Source organism: Hydra viridissima, unplaced genomic scaffold (genome assembly GCF_058129835.1).
Source record: "Hydra viridissima isolate aposymbiotic clone 2 unplaced genomic scaffold, HvirCarnegie_v1 scaffold_3, whole genome shotgun sequence".
NCBI lineage: Eukaryota > Metazoa > Cnidaria > Hydrozoa > Anthoathecata > Hydridae > Hydra > Hydra viridissima.
Window position 1 is genome coordinate 2651582 of NW_028324302.1, and position 16012 is coordinate 2667593.

General features: G+C 31.3%; 1 protein-coding gene and 2 long non-coding RNA genes across 4 annotated transcripts; 2 read left to right on the top strand and 1 right to left on the bottom strand.

Moving 5' to 3' along the window:
• Positions 1-1121: 1121 nt before the first annotated feature.
• On the top strand, positions 1122-4833 carry LOC149890589 (uncharacterized). The gene is made up of 2 exons (XR_016451283.1): positions 1122-1488; positions 1605-4833. It is a non-coding gene; the product is annotated as an uncharacterized LOC149890589 (long non-coding RNA).
• On the bottom strand, positions 2918-3118 carry LOC149890590 (uncharacterized). The gene is made up of 2 exons (XR_016451282.1): positions 3012-3118; positions 2918-2948 (listed from the first exon to the last, which is right to left on the bottom strand). It is a non-coding gene; the product is annotated as an uncharacterized LOC149890590 (long non-coding RNA).
• A 631-nt stretch (positions 4834-5464) lies between the features above and the next one.
• On the top strand, positions 5465-9100 carry LOC149890591 (uncharacterized). Of its 2 annotated transcripts, none has more exons than XM_090080750.1 (3): positions 5465-6630; positions 6937-8670; positions 8745-9100. In XM_090080750.1, the coding sequence occupies exon 2, from the start codon at positions 7011-7013 to the stop codon at positions 7401-7403; it is 393 nt and encodes a 130-aa protein (XP_089936876.1). In that variant the 5' UTR covers positions 5465-6630; positions 6937-7010; the 3' UTR covers positions 7404-8670; positions 8745-9100. The 2 variants fall into 2 exon arrangements, with proteins under 2 accessions (XP_089936876.1, XP_089936877.1); XM_090080751.1 differs by having other exon boundaries at positions 8763-9100.
• Positions 9101-16012: the final 6912 nt, after the last annotated feature.

Sequence of the window (16012 nt, forward strand, 5' to 3'; positions counted from 1 at the left end):
TAGAAACCAACTTGTAACTTCACCGACTTATTAATCAGATTTGTTATCAAATTAACGACTTTTTTTTTTTAACTAGTTTTAACAGTAAAAGGCAACTTGGTAGGTATTTGAGTTTTTGTTTGCTTTTCATTTTGTTAACACATTCTTAATTTATTAATTTCTACTTAATCTTTCTTAAATCCAATTTAAAATTTCACTATTAACTATTAGGGGAGACTGGGACTGCGTTTAACTTAGGAATTTTCCACCCGAAATTTCCAAAATTCACATGGAACCTTCCCACTTAGCTAATTCATCTTTCAGTGTAGTATCGCGACTATATGCGCATGCGCATAGAAGTTTTAGCAATTTTTGTGTTTTTTTCTTACTAATTTTGTAACTTTTGCAACTATATTACTTTTTCAATTTTAAAAAGCAATAGTATTAGCAACAAGTAAACTCGAATAGATGTAGGTGTTGTATGGTTCACTCTAAACAGTCATATTTTGTATTTCTCAATATTTCGCGTTTTTGGGGATTTATAAGCCATTTTGTGAGCAAAAAGCTTTTGGGGTTAGTTAGAACAATGATCGCGGGGCTATTTGGCAACATGTGCCAACTTACAACTTTCCGAATTAACCGAAAATTTACTTAAGTTATATAACACTATAGATCTACAGACATGAGAAATTAATAAAGAAAAGTAGACAGGCCTGTAAATTCTAAAAATGTAACAAAAAAATGCTGTTGATGCTCTTTTTATAGAAGAAGAAAAGTCTATTCGATCGACTTAAGGGCAATAAAAGTTACTACCAAAAGATATTGTTCGATAAAAATTATCAAGAGATTTCATAAAAAAAGATGCGCTTGAAATAGATGCTAAATGTTGCTAAACTTGTCACTTTTTATATAGTGTGCCAACTTACCCTGAGAGTATAGGCAACTTATAATTTTAATTTTTTTATAATTTTTCTTTTTTAAAGGCCCTTTTTGTGCCACCATTCATTATTTTTTAAATGTTTAACACTTGAATATGCCTGCCAAATTCAAATTCTTTTGAACTGCAATTAAATATCCTCAAAAATGTTCACCCAGAAATGCACAGAGCTCAAAAACTAAAACTGTTGCCAACTAGTCCCAGTCTCCCATACTTTGTTAACAAAACTGAATAAATTTAAGAATGTTTTTCTGATTACAAAGGCCAAAAATTTGGTGGTTTACTAACGCTTTCAAATATTTGGAAAAACTTGAAAAACTTGAAAAATTATTTGGTAATTTTTTAATTTTTTTGCTAAATTACGTTTTAAAAGTTAATTGCTTCATGTTTTTGTCTCTACGTTGTTGGTAACGATATCCGATTGTCTTAAGATCTTGGTGGAGCCGCTCACCATGCTATTCATTCTCATCACCAAGATTGTAAGAGAAACTGCCCAAGTTGTCTATCAAACGATGTTTTGTATTTGTATAACATCCCAGATCACGAGACGCTTGTAGTATTTAAGCAACAAGGTTGTTCATAATTTGCTTTTTTTTGTTAATAAAAAAGTTTTTAATAGAACAATCAACAACCAAGTTGTTTTCTGATTTTTATTAATTACTCTAAATAATTCTCTATGTTTTTTAAGATAATGAATTTGTGCCTCATCAAAAACGACATCGGTTACAAAAATAAATATAAAAAGCGACAACGATTTTATGCTATTAGCTCAAAATCTTTATTCTATTCAATACCCTTTCTTTGGTGATAAGTGACATCCAAAAAACACTACCAACTCGGGTCAAAAACTAATCTGAGATGAAATTTGTAGACCAATTTTTTTTTTTTTTTTTAATGTAATAGAATAAACAAGTAAATAAAATTTGAGTCCAAGATGAAAAAAAAGTTTAAGAAATTACAAAGCATTTGACCTGGTTTTACTTTTCAAGGTGTCGATTGTTTGGAGCTTATCATGAAAGGAAAGTGCGGACGTTTTGGAACGCATCACGATAGAAATGTGCGTACGTTTTGCAAGAAGTTAAGAGAGTTTCTAAATACTTAAGTGCAGCGTCTTCGTTTTTTAAAAAATCTGGTTAAACGATGTTTAAAGCAGGGTAGTTATTGGATAAAACTTTGCATCACAAGACAATTCTTCTTTCACGAAAGTGTGATCATAGTGAAAACGAAAAACTAATATTTATTGCTTGGTTTTTGGTTCTGTTTATAGTTTGAAATATGTGAAGCAGAAAATTTTCAGTTGGTAATTGCAGTGAAATTGGCGAGTTTGTATCCTTCGAGTTTGACTTGAAAACGAAAAAAATGACGACTTAAAGTACATAATACGATTGAATATGGTTGGAAAGGAATTGTAGCAACTCAGAACAAAAGATAACCCTATTTTACAACTTTTCCCATATTTGCGAATATTATCCATAAGTTCAAAGGCTTCTACCATAGAAATTCAGTTGATCGAATCACAAGTTTTACGAGGCTTCTATATTACTGGTAATAACACTGAAGTAAAGATGTATTGCGCGTTCGGTAGCGATTTGTTTATCAAACCCAAGAGGTTGAAATAAATTACGTTTTGAGTTCAATCATGCATCACGAAGCCCTATAAAGGTTTTTGGAAAGCTCAAATTCCCAAAGAAAATTAATGCACTTACCATCAAACTTAATAACCTAAATGATAATGATACAAGTGACAAAAAATTGAAATCACAATTAAAAACCTAAACGATGATGTCAAAAGTGACCAAATTACTGAAGAAGCATTCAAACGCTTGTTTGTCTTCTTCAAAACTTCTTCTTCAGGAGCACTTTATCAAACATCGAGTTTGATAACCGCCACCACCAAATAACGTTTTTGATATAAAAGACTTTTCCGAAATCACAGCTCACTCCTATTTCTCAACTCATGGATATTAAAAAAATGTATTGAAAATTCTATCTTCAGTTTACGACATAGGGTTACAATATCCATTAGAAATTTCTTTTGTCGATTGATCTTCAAACTAATGAAAGGTACTAAGCGTTTAATATAAACCCTCAGTACCTTTTATTAATTTGAAGAAAGAGATTCTAGACGAGTGGCATTTTACTTTATATAAATATGGAAAAAAACATCTGAATCATGCTTTTATGAATGAGTGCAAAGAAAATGATGATAAAATTCTGACTATCAGCGGTTTTCGCTTGAGGCTGACACAAATTATGAACCATGCCAGAAATTGGACAACATACAGCTCAATAACGATAATACAAGTGTATGCATACAAGTTTGATGTTGATGAGGAACCATCACCTGAAGTCTTAGAGCTTGAAGAGAAAGAACTTGCTATGAACTACGTCAATTTTGGGACAACAAAAAACAAATATTGTTAGACTAAAAAATCAAGCACCATTTACACCCTCACTAATTTATATAGATCTTTTTTACAAATACAATTACACCCTCACTAATTTATATAGATCTTTTTTACAAATACAATTACACCCTCACTAATTTATATAGATCTTTTTTACAAATGCAATTACACCCTCACTAATTTATATAGATCTTTTTTCAAATACAATTACACCCTAAATAATTTATATGGATCTTTTTTTCAAATACTATTTAAAAGTAACCAGAGGCTATCAACATGGTGTGATGTAATTCCCCAAGTTTCAATAAAACATTATTTTTCAATAAAACATCAGTATCATTAGAGATATCCCGTACTCTCGCCGCATACAATTACTTAGAGGAATACATCATGTGGCGCGATAATCAAAATACGAATGTCATTCGAGTACCCTTTTTATCATTGCAAGTTTTGAGTCAAAACATCCAAATCTTAGCACAAGCTGGTCGAGATATCAGCGATAAATCAAACCATTTGCAATCGTTAGCTAGTTTGGAAGAAATTAAAACTAAGGTAGGAGATAGCCTAAAGAAAACACTTCAATCAGTTGGAGATGCAAAAATAGCCATTCTCAAAGCATCTAAACAGAAATCAGAGTCGCTTGGAGACATAGAACTGAGAAAGCAAAACAATATTGATAAACATATAAATAGCAGTCAAAAGATTGTCGATTACTTGACAAATGAGTTTTCAAACTTCTCAAAAGAAGTTTGAAATTCGCAGAAGCAATTAATTGCGACCTTGGGGTCTTCTCTGGAGGGTTTAACCCTGTGAAAGCAGTGAAGGCCGCACAAAACGCTGGAAAGTTAACATTAATTATTCCGAAACTCATAACAGTTATAAAAACAATCAAAAACTTAATACAAAACCGATAGCATTTGGGAACAATATTCCAAAAGGCAAGAGGAGCTTGGCAAACAAAGACTACAAAGTTGGCCGAGTTTTTCAAATGACAAAAAAAGTCTAAAAAGATTGGTGGAATAAAAAAACCCACTGTTTTAGATGAAAAGAACCAAAATTAAAAACTTTTTCGAGTCTGGCACTTCATTCTTTAAAAGTACCGCTGATATGGTTGAAAGCACAGTATCTTTCATTAAAGCAGAGCGAACATATAGATTAGGTTTTGATCCTGGCAATTCTCTTCAAGACGTGGCAGCAGCGCAAGAAGCTGTTGAACAATTCAAAGATAAAACGGCGACTGAAGCAGAAGAGCAAAAGTCAGAAGTTTAGTGCTGAGGATGTCTTTAAGTGGACATGCCAATGCATTAATTGATGCAGCTCTTTCAAATACCAGAAGCAACAAACTGTAGAAATTCTGCCCGGATACATTCGCACGCGCATATTTAAAAAAAATAAATTTTTAAGATTTAATTGCTTAGATTTAGTAAAAATTCATTTGTTTTTAGAATTGTAATCAATTTTTTGACATTCCAGTGAAAATTTGAAAGATATTGGACTTTGCATTTAAAAGTTATCTTAAGTTATGCGCTTATTCGGTTACTTTAGCACGCTGCTGTAAATATATATAAAACACAAAATTCCTTTATTGTGTTTTGATATCGCAGAAAAAGAACAATAATTTAAAAAAAAATAATTTCAACAAAATAAATTTAAATACTTTTAATAGTCTGAAGCATATTACAGGAAAAAAGACGACATGTACAGGGTGACCGGAAAGTTCTGTCAGTACTTCACAATCAATTTATTTTTAATGTAATACTCATAAACTACTAATATTGCAGTAACAGATCAAGTAACATATGAAGTGTAAGTATACCAAGAACTATTCAAATCGGTCTCCTTTTCGGTCCACTGTCAATGATAATCGATGACGCCATGATTGTATGGCGGCAAGAATTGTTTCCATAGGAAATTTTTCCTATGGTGGATGAGTGGCCTCCGTTCTCTCCCGACCTGAATCCACTTGATTTTTGCGTGTGGGGTATTTTGGAGTCCAAGGTCAATGCTAAACAACATCACAACTTGGCTTCCATGAAACAAATGGTGATCCGCGAATGGGAAAAATTTCCTATGAAAACAATTCGTGCCGCCATACAATCATGGCGTCATCAATTATCATTGACAGTGGACCGAAAAGGAGACCGATTTGAATAGTTCTTGGTATACTTACACTACATATGTTACTTGTAGCCACAGATCTTGCGAGAGTAGTACAATTGAGAATTGTCACTGGACGGTATTTGTAGCACACTTTGGAGATCGAAGGTAAAAAAGATGGATCAATGTGCGATCGCTCTTTGTCCGTTGCTTTGGCTAACCGAGCATCTTCTATCCTTTTTTGGTGAAGCTGGTATTCTGTTGACGATGTTAGTTTAGCTTCATTAGAGGAACTGTCGTGATTGTTACATGTCACACATTGATCCTTCTTGGGTTTAAAAAAACAAGTAGTTGTAGTTCGATGAAAATATTCGTCTGTACGATATTGTTCATACTGGAGATTTATTCTGGCTTGCACACTCTGTCAAGTAAGGCTCGTACATCTTTGCAATTGAAAGCTTGGAATCAAGGTACAGCCTTTTGCTTGATCGACGACAATAGTGTGATTCCATTACAGGAAACTTTTCTATGTGTGATTTAACAAAATTTATAGAATCTGCTAAGGTTTTATTTGACGGAGAGTGTTTACCTTGTTTATCTGTTATTGTAATTTCAGTAGTTTATGTGTATTACATTAAAAATAAATTGATTGTGAAGTACTGACAGAACTTTCCGGTCACCCTGTATAATCAAGTAATGAAATGTCTCTAGAAACCCTGTTTAAGCAACTCTTCGGACCTGACTAAAAAGGAGCAAATACTTGGCTACGAGTTACTAATGAACCGCACTAACGGTGCAATTGAGAATCTCAAAAAAGATTATCAGTTTTCCTACAAAGTTGACATTGACTCGTATTTTTTGTATTTATTTGGACGTGAACGTGTTCGGATTGATGAAGTAAAAGTTATCTTTAAAGGAGCGGAATTATTGAAACTTATGCTGAATCGACAGGTGTCTCTGAAGATCGATACAATGATCAATGTTGCAAGTTTATAGGTGATAAGTAGATTCGCACAATCTCTTATTACTCGAAGAATGCTATTACAGGGAAGAGATCGGAAATAGTTACACGAAATAATACCAGGAAAAAACGGACTACTCAATTGCAAGAAATTGAGGAAATAAAAGATATGATAAAAGCACAAAGTGAGGAAATTAAAAGGTTTGAACGAAAAAGTTCAAATTTTATTAAAAGAAAAACAAAATCAGGTTATTAATTTTATTATTATCATTTTTTTATTAGTTTTTGTTTAAAGTTCAATCTAGTTTACGTAAATAACAAATAATATAATTATAAAAAATTTAAAAATAACAAAATAACAAGAACTGTACTGAAGGTGAATGTGAAAACCTTTTCAAGCTTCTTGTTTCTCTAACTTATTTTATTTAAAATGATATTCCAAAATCATGAAGCTTATAGAAACAATAAGATACAAATGGATAACAAACGGATGACACGCAAACGAAATGTATATTCGCTTTCATACCGAAGAAAGAAATTTGCATTTATTTTAGGTTACATTTATTGATTCTGGTAATGTCCACGAAAGCTTTCATGGGGTTTTTAGAGCACCCACTGTGTTTACAACATGGTTGTTCGTCATACCAGAAAACCGAAACCCGGTCTTAATCTTACAGGTTTAGAAGAAATTGAATTGAAATTTTCCAGTAGTTTTACAACAAGTGGCCTCTCAAATTCAATTTATCAATGCAAATCTAAAGATCAAGATGAGATTAATCAGCAAAGCAATGACGCTCAAGCTCTTGTTAACGATCAAACGCTTAATAGTGATCAAAGTAAAGTCAACCAAGAAATTTATGACGTACCGAGAAATAAATTAACGTGTTTAACAACAGGTCACAGTTCAAAACTCAAACGGCAAAAATCAACAAGTAAACAAAATGAATTTCACACAAGTCAAACGTTCTCAACAAGTACCAGCATGAGCACAGACATCACTGATGAACATGAAGCACGATAATTAGTTTGTAAGTCCAAAAAATGTTAAAAAAACTTTAGTAGGCAACGATTCGGAGTAATTTAGGGGCGGCATCAGAGCTACAAATGAACTATTATTGACACAACTCAGAATCGTTTAAAACATAATGGCGTTCAAATAAAATTTTTTTCTTGCAAGATTTTGCTTTTCATTTTTGCAGACTTTGATGCGCTTCGTTCAACTTGGGTAGATCTTGTCGTTGCTTTTTATGGGCAAAGTCTATTGATTGAGATGGTTCCAAAATTTTTTCTGATAGGCATCAAACTCTTTTGTAAATTCCCATATACTCGTAATCAAGCATCTTTAAAATATATATATTCTTAGTAATGGCCACGAAACCAGATAGCGTATTTTGACACACCAAAATGTATACAACAAGAATTAGTTCAGCTCAACTCATGAGATTTATTTTTAATTCAGTGAATCTACGGAAAAAGTTAGTTACAAGTAAATAAACTCTTATCTTATCACCAATCAAGTAAGGATTCGCTGCTAATTAAATTGTGTTACTATCTTGCATTCCAAGATTTTATAGGTTTGATATCTTTGCATATTCATTTAAATTATATTAAAAATCGCTTGTAATGATGCCATCAAACCTTTTTTTTTTTGATAAGAGTTTAATAAGGTTCATTGTTTTGATTGAACTCTAACAAATTACAAAGAATCAGATGCCAATATTTTTTGTTATCTGGTTTTGACCTTAGATTGCTTATGTTTGATATTGCGAGTTCTTCAAAAAAGTTATACCTTCAGCGTACATTGATAGAACAGCGATAGGTCAATGTTTTAACTTGCTCTAACGATAAATGGCGGCCTAGAAGTTAAAAATGCGTTTTTGTCCAACAAATGTGAGCAACTACTGGTTGACAGCTCAATCACTTCTTTTTGAAACTTTGAATGTCGCCAAAGTCTTTATTTGTAAAAAATGTCTGAGACATTTTCTGCCGACGTAAAATATGTCCGAAATATATTTTCTGTCCACATTTTTGACATAACTTTATGTCTGAGACATTTGCTGTTTCTTATTTTTGAATAAAAAATCAATCTTACAAATTTATAGCGCATTTCAAATTAATTTGACGAGTAAAAGAAAAGCTTCGATTTCTCCTCATGAATGTGGTTTTTATTACATGGCGTCCAGTGCCACATTAGAAATTAAGTTGAGCAGAAAGAAAAGTAGACTTGTTATTGGGTCGAACCATATACAACAAAAAATTTCTAGGATCTAATGGTCAACAGCATGGTGGTAAAAAATATTCTAGATTTAATTGATGAAATAAAATTTGTTTAAAAAACTGAACAACTCACATTTTCTTTTAGTCAAACAATTTTTTTTAGCATCGAATCGAAGCATCGTGCAAGAACCGAATCGAAGCATCGAATCGAAGCATCGTGCAAGAACCGAATTCTAAAAACCTTTTTAGAGGGCGAATGATAAAAAAAAATTTTTTTATTATAATAAAATTCTTTTTGACTTTATGTGCTAGAATTCTGTCAAATACTTACCTAACACAAAGTCAAAGTTACTTTTCAGAATAGATTTATGATTAAAATGGCTGTGATATAAAAATTTACAACCGAAAAGCATTTGGATTAAAAGGCGTCAGCATCGAGAAATTTTTGTTCGAAATCTATTTATACCACAGGACAATCGTTTAATACCAGCGTTTTAACCACGAAAAATGAACGATTCGATTAATAATCGTTTTTTAATAAAACGTTTTAATATCTCAAATCGTTTTAATATCTCAAACGTGAAAGCGGGCTTTTAATAAAACGTTTTAATATCTCAAATCGTTTTAATATCTCAAACGTGAAAGCGGGCTTTCCTAGGTAACATACTTTAATCGTTTTAATTGACAATTTAATTCAGTGTTGCCAACATTTTCTACATGCCAAAAACGTGAATGCAAAATGCCAAAGTAATGCCATTTTTCAAATCTTTTTTTCAAAATGATTTTGTCACTTTATTTTAAACAAATTTCATCAAACACGAGATGAGAGCTTTTGACTTCTTAAGAAACAAATACTATTTAAACATATTTGTGCTTAGTGATTATTTCCGAATTGGATCAACAAGTTAATCTTCGGATTGGAACTCAAAAGGTGTTTTTTTCATCATCCTTAAAAATTCTAGAGGAGTAAAAATTAATTTCGACTTTTTTTCCAAAATAAATACTTTTCAAAGAATTTAAATTTTTCTGTGGCAAAATGCCAAAATAAAGCTAAAAGGCCATAAAATGCCATTGGATCAAAAAAATACAAGTTTTCCAAATATTGGCATCCCATAATGCCATGTGGCAACGTTGATTTAATTGAGGAGAGATGAAACATATATTTGATTCTTAAGCATTTAATTGTCAGTTTATCTGTTTGAGTTGTATCAGTTACAAGCTGAAAAGTGATGCTTTCTCTTTAAAAAACGCGCAAGAAAAAAAAAATTTTAACAGCCAATCATTATCATTGATATTTGTTTTATTTAAAATAAATTTTCGGTTAAGATCACAACTCTTCAAAAAACGATTATAACGGTTCGGTTAAACTAAATGATATATTTTCGCCAGAGATTTTCTTACGGTTAAAAATTGTATTCTAACCGCTGCTTGAAATTATCCTAGGGTTAATCTATTTTAATGTGAAACGCCACGCTGATGAAAAATTTAATTTTTAATATGACTTTTTTCGACCATAAGTTATTCGACCCTATCTTTCTGTTGTGATATATTCAATCCTGGAACGGAATTAAATATTTTGGCATAGAATTTTTTTCTATTCCTTTATGCTGTTGACCATTAGATCCTAGAAATTTATGTTGTATATGGTTCGACCCAATAAAAAGTCTACTTTTCTTTCTGCTTAACTTAATTTCTAATGTGGCACTGGATGCCATGTAATAAAAACCAGATTTAGTAATCAAAATTAAGTTTGAGATTGCTTTTATATTCCAATAAGGGAAGTTTTACTCGTCAAATTAATTTGAAATGCGCTATAAATTTGTAGGAGAGATTGATTTTTTCTTCAAAAATAAGAAATTCTGTCGACATATTTTGACATAATTTTATGTCTCAGACATAGAATTATGTCAAAAATGTGAACAGAAAATATATTTCGGACACATTTTATGTATGCAGAAAATAATTCAGACAAAGTTATGTCAATATAGGTGGACAGAAAATGTATTTCGGACAAAATTTAAGTCGGCAGAAAATGACTAAGACATATTTTACAGATAACGACTCTGGCTACATTTAAAGTTTTAAAAAGAAGTGATTTAGCTGTCAGCCAGTAGTTACTCATATTTGTCTGGCAAGTTTTATGTCGACGGAAAGTATGTCTGAAAATAACAACTCTAAATGAAGCACTGAATAGGGGAGAGTGGGGTATTGGCGAACAGCTAAGCGGGAATGCGAATTAAAGACAACTATAACTATATATTGATGATATTTATTGCTTATCATTTAGTCTTACTATTCAGTTAAAAACACTCAAAAGCAATTTTCATACATCTTATAAAAAAATAGAAAATTCGATCAAAAACAAAACCATTGGTGTTCGGAATTACCCTACGTACGTGGGGTAATTCCGAACATACCGTTGTATTAATTATAGGTTGTATTAATATACCCTAAATATAATACGTGTTAAAAAACTCCATGATTATGATACTTTGCAACTACATAAAAAAAAGTTTAGGTTTTATATACTTAGTATAGCCAATACATAAATGTTTCGCAAGTAAAAATTACATGAAACAAAGAGAAAAACTTAGAATAGATCTATCGTGAACAACATGCGCATCTATACTACACTACTGTACGTCTGGAACTGATCATGGAACACACTCTCGCCAGGGGGAAAAAAATTTGTCAAGTTTCCTAATCGAACATGCCGTAATGACCTTGTTCGGATTTACCCCGCGTTCGCCAATACCCCACTCTCCCCTATATATATATATATATATATATATATATATATATATATATATATATATATATATATATATATATATATATATATATATATATATATATATATATATATATATATATATATATATATATATATATATATATATATATATATATATATATATATATATATCTGGTAGATGAAAATTAGAATTTCATTTACGAAACCAATGCTTCTATGAAATGAATGGAAACCAGTCTAACAAAGAGTTTATTGTATTTGTTTTTACATAATATTGATAAGATGAATTCAAATCTGGGTTTTTTATGGAAAGCCACAGGTTTCTTCCAACTACTTTTTTATATTTTGAAAAGTTTTGGTTCACAAATTTTTTTTTCAAGATTCTGAAAAACGATTCGAATCTCATTTAGAAATGCTACAGTATCCTTTAAAAGATTTTCTTTTTTGCAAAATTAAAAGAAAAATAGATAATAGATAATAGATAAAAGTATAAAAGTATTTATATGTTTAAAATAAACATTTTATAGCATGAACGTCATCCGGTCAAAGTCTCAAAGCTTTTATAGTTTTTTTAGCAAATAATGTAAACTGTAGTGTTGAAGAGAATTTTGTATAATGCCATTGACTCATAAATACGCAATTGGTCTGAAACGTTTGCTAGTAGCTATTTTGTGTAAACTTTTTCTGAGTATCTTGATTGATGCTCCAGTAGTCTGTCATCATGTGTTTGTCCTTGGTAACAGTTTTCCATACTCTTAAGATCTTGTTTGAACCGCTCTTCTTGCTCGTCACTCTTATTTCTAAGACTTTCAGGAAACTGGTGCAAATTCCTATTTGTAAAATGAAGCTTTATACTCGTCTTGCATCCAACGTCACAAAAGCCTTCTCGACATTCAAATAACGAAATCCGCAGAGTTTTCTGCTCTTTTTATTTCCAAGAATTTTTTTTACAACTGCCACAAACGTTAGCCAAGCTAGTTTCTCCTTGCCACCCATTGTTTTAACGAATTTTTTCATATTTTTTTTAAAAGAAAATCTTTGTTGCACATCACAAACTCCTGCTTTTTTTTTTCTTAATTTTTTTAAACCTGGCAACTGTTGTAACTATGCACTGTAAGCAAACACTATCAGTTTTAAATGCTCGAAGAAATTGTTTCAAACAGCCAACTTTATAATGAATAGAAAGAGGGTGGAAAAACCTTTTTTTTTTCTTTTTTACTAACAAGGAATTCATTCACATTATTTACGGCCAAAGTGTCGAAAACGGGTCATGCTTTTCGTATCCAGACTTGATTTCTTGCTCAGCTGCCCGACATGCAACGATAATATGGGAGTTTAGTAAAACCATTGCTGACCAAGGAAAAAGTTTACCATTTTTAGATAAACACAAATAATTGTTCCGGATATTTATTCAAGTTCAGAACCGTTTTAATGTCATAGAAATCTCTCGAAAATCAACAGAATGACCTATTAAGGCAGAGCCAAAATTATCGCCATGATGCAAAAGATTGCATCATGGCGATAATTTTGGTTCTGTTTTTGATTTTTTTTGCTAGTACCAATAGTATTAAAAAACAAAAATGGCAGTTGGTAATGTAGTTTAGTAGTTCTCTCGACACAAAAGGGACTTCAAAAGGTAAACTCTTTCATTTTGTCCTATCTCAAAGATTTACAAATTTCTTCAAATCTTCACAAATCTCTTCATTGATCATAAGTTTCTGTTAAATATTTACTTTTTTTTCGTTAACAATATTTTCTTAATTTTTTTTTACACACTTGTATCATATATATCATATACAGTTATAATTATTTAAGATTTGTTTAAATGATTGCAACCAAAATTATCAATGAACATTAAAACAACAAAATTAATATTGCACATTGTGTTCATACCACACTTCATATGGCTGTAGGCTATATAGCTAAACATCGCATAGACAACAATTACCAGAAAGTCGGTTTTACTGTCCGCAAAAGGAAACGCAGTTCGACATCTAAGATAAAACCCAAAAAACTAAGGGGTCAGAAACGAATGGATAATTCAAAATTAATCTACGAGAATGTCTGTTTTTCAGTAACTTCTTACACTATTTTCTAACCAGATACACATCATGGAACGGCTATTGTTTTAAGCGAACATGTGGCCAAACTTTTGAGAGATAATTAATAATGCCGAGAACTGATGTACAACTTCAACAAAGTGGGAAAATATTTAATACTAAAATAGAGCTATGAAAAATATTTCAGCATTTATAAATATAGGTCAATTTTGTTAATAGGTATTGCTTGCCTAATACAAAAGTATTATAGTTGTTTCATTATTTTCCAGAGTTATTATCATTCGTTAAGATTGTCAAGACGTAGACATTCCATAATTTCACGTCATGAGGCAGGTAAGCATCAATTTGATATTGTTAGAGCCTTGAAAACAATTCAGCGATACAAGGAGTTACACAACGGGTATAAAAAAAAATTTCGTAAAAATGAAAAAATGGTTCCCACAATCTTTTAGGCACTATCCAGCTAAGAAAATGTGAAAGTGTCAAAAAATTTGGATCACGTTCTAAAATTTTACCTTATAAAATGGCTTAGAAAGGCCAAAAAAAAGACATTAGCATGTTATTTTTTTCTGGATTATTTTATTCTTATTTCTTTAATGAAAATATATTTTCTTTCACTATTAGTAGCTATCTTCAGAAACTTAATTTAAAAATTAAACTTTAACAAATAGGTTTTTTTAAAAAAAATACTGGTCCTCATTCTTTTTCTCTCATCTGTCCACAAGTAGGAACTGCAATTTATCTTCATGTATTATTTATAATAAACAAAGGTTAGTTTTAAAACATGTGAAATGCTTATGCGAAATATCTTTAGAAAATATTGTCAGAAAACTCAAAATGAAGATAAAGGGAAAAAGGGTGTAGGAAAAAAAATAGCGTCGAGTTTAATGTTAATTTTTTATTTTCCCACTTTTCTGTCCAGATAGAAACTTATATAGTTTCTATCCGGACAGAAAAGTGGGAAAATAAAAAATTAACGGATAACGGACATAGTTTTGAACAATTTTGCCGGTTAGCACCGTTTGAATTTAAAAAAAAAACAAACAAACAAAATAAAGCTTGTTTTCAACTAAAATCTTGATGGAAACCCATTCTTAAAACACAAAAAATTTTTCTAAAAAAAATTGTCATTAGCTTATGTAGTAGCCTAGGTCCTACATTTAGCCAAATTTTGTTCGAAATTTCGAACTTTCGAAATGCTTTAAAATTTGATTTAATCAAAAACTTTTTTACGTACCGTTTGAATAAACACTTTTTACAAATCACAGAAATGTTGAAGCAAATTTTCAATCGGTGAATAATAAAAGAATTATTTAAGTGTTAAATGTTCATAAACAATCTGTATCAAAATCATTTTCTTCAATAATTTTAGGATTTTAAAGAACAGAGAAAATTACAAAACTACAAAACGCTCTACAAAACGGTATATCTGAATTTTTTGTACGTTTCAAGACCGTAAAAAAAATCAATTAATCTTTTCAAGAGACCGTATCTCAGCAGGAATCTCTTGATGGTCTAAATCTTGATAATCCAAAAAGTCTTTTTTGGCCTTTCTAAGCGATTGAATAAGGTTAAATTTCAGAACGAGTTATACCGTGATAACTTTTTTTTGGATCATCCAAATGTTTTGAAACTTTCACATTTTCATAGCTGGATAGTGACTAATAGATTGTGGGAATCATTTTTTCATGTTTACGGAATTTTTTTTGTACCAGTGTTTGTTATTCTTTTATGTTTTATATTTTATTCTATTGATTTCTATTGTTTTATGTTTTTTACTTGGATTATTAATTACTAAAACTCCTACAAAATTTTTATTTTTTTTAGATGGCACCAAAGTCACGAAGGGCAAAAGCTAATGTGCTAAACCTAAAGAAAGCTGTTGTTGCCAACAACAAATTCCGGCGAGTTCTCCGTGGAGTAAAAAAAGGTGGTGAAAAAGTGAAGAAAAATGTGAAGAAAACCTCCGAAATTCAATTAGATCATCTTAAAGACGTTTTCAACAAGACAAATCAGTTAAAGCAAGCTTCGGACATCTATCAGTTGAAGAGACGGAAACGAAAGAGCAGAAACAGAGCTTTAAACAATGCGCATATTGTCAAATCTTTTGAGCGAAAAGCCGAAAATAAATTTTCGAAGTTCATATTGCTGTTTCATCCGAAGAAGGGCTGGGCCTGAAAAGGAGTACAAAATTATCGAACATGGGAATGGCAAAGGTGAATTCTTTCGCTATAGAAAAGTTTGAAAGACCGATTTTGTCAAAAAGAATCCTCGAAAAAGCAAGGAAAGATCTTGAGCAAATGATTAGCTTCAAAGAGAATATAGCTGGAGGTTTTGTGCTGGACGAAGTTGACAAAGTTTTATTGGAGAGAATCTCTCGCTTAGAGCTGAACGACCGAGAGACTAAGCAAGTTTTGCTTTCTGTTGACAAAGGGAATGGAAGAGTAACAGCAACTGTTGCTTTTATATTTTGCGACAAACTGTCATCGTACTATAATGCTCTGCCCATTCAGTGCTGGACCGGACTGGATACTTACGCTTCTCTGAAAGATCACAAATTCAGCACTCAATACGAAACCTTAACTTATGCTGGTTTTA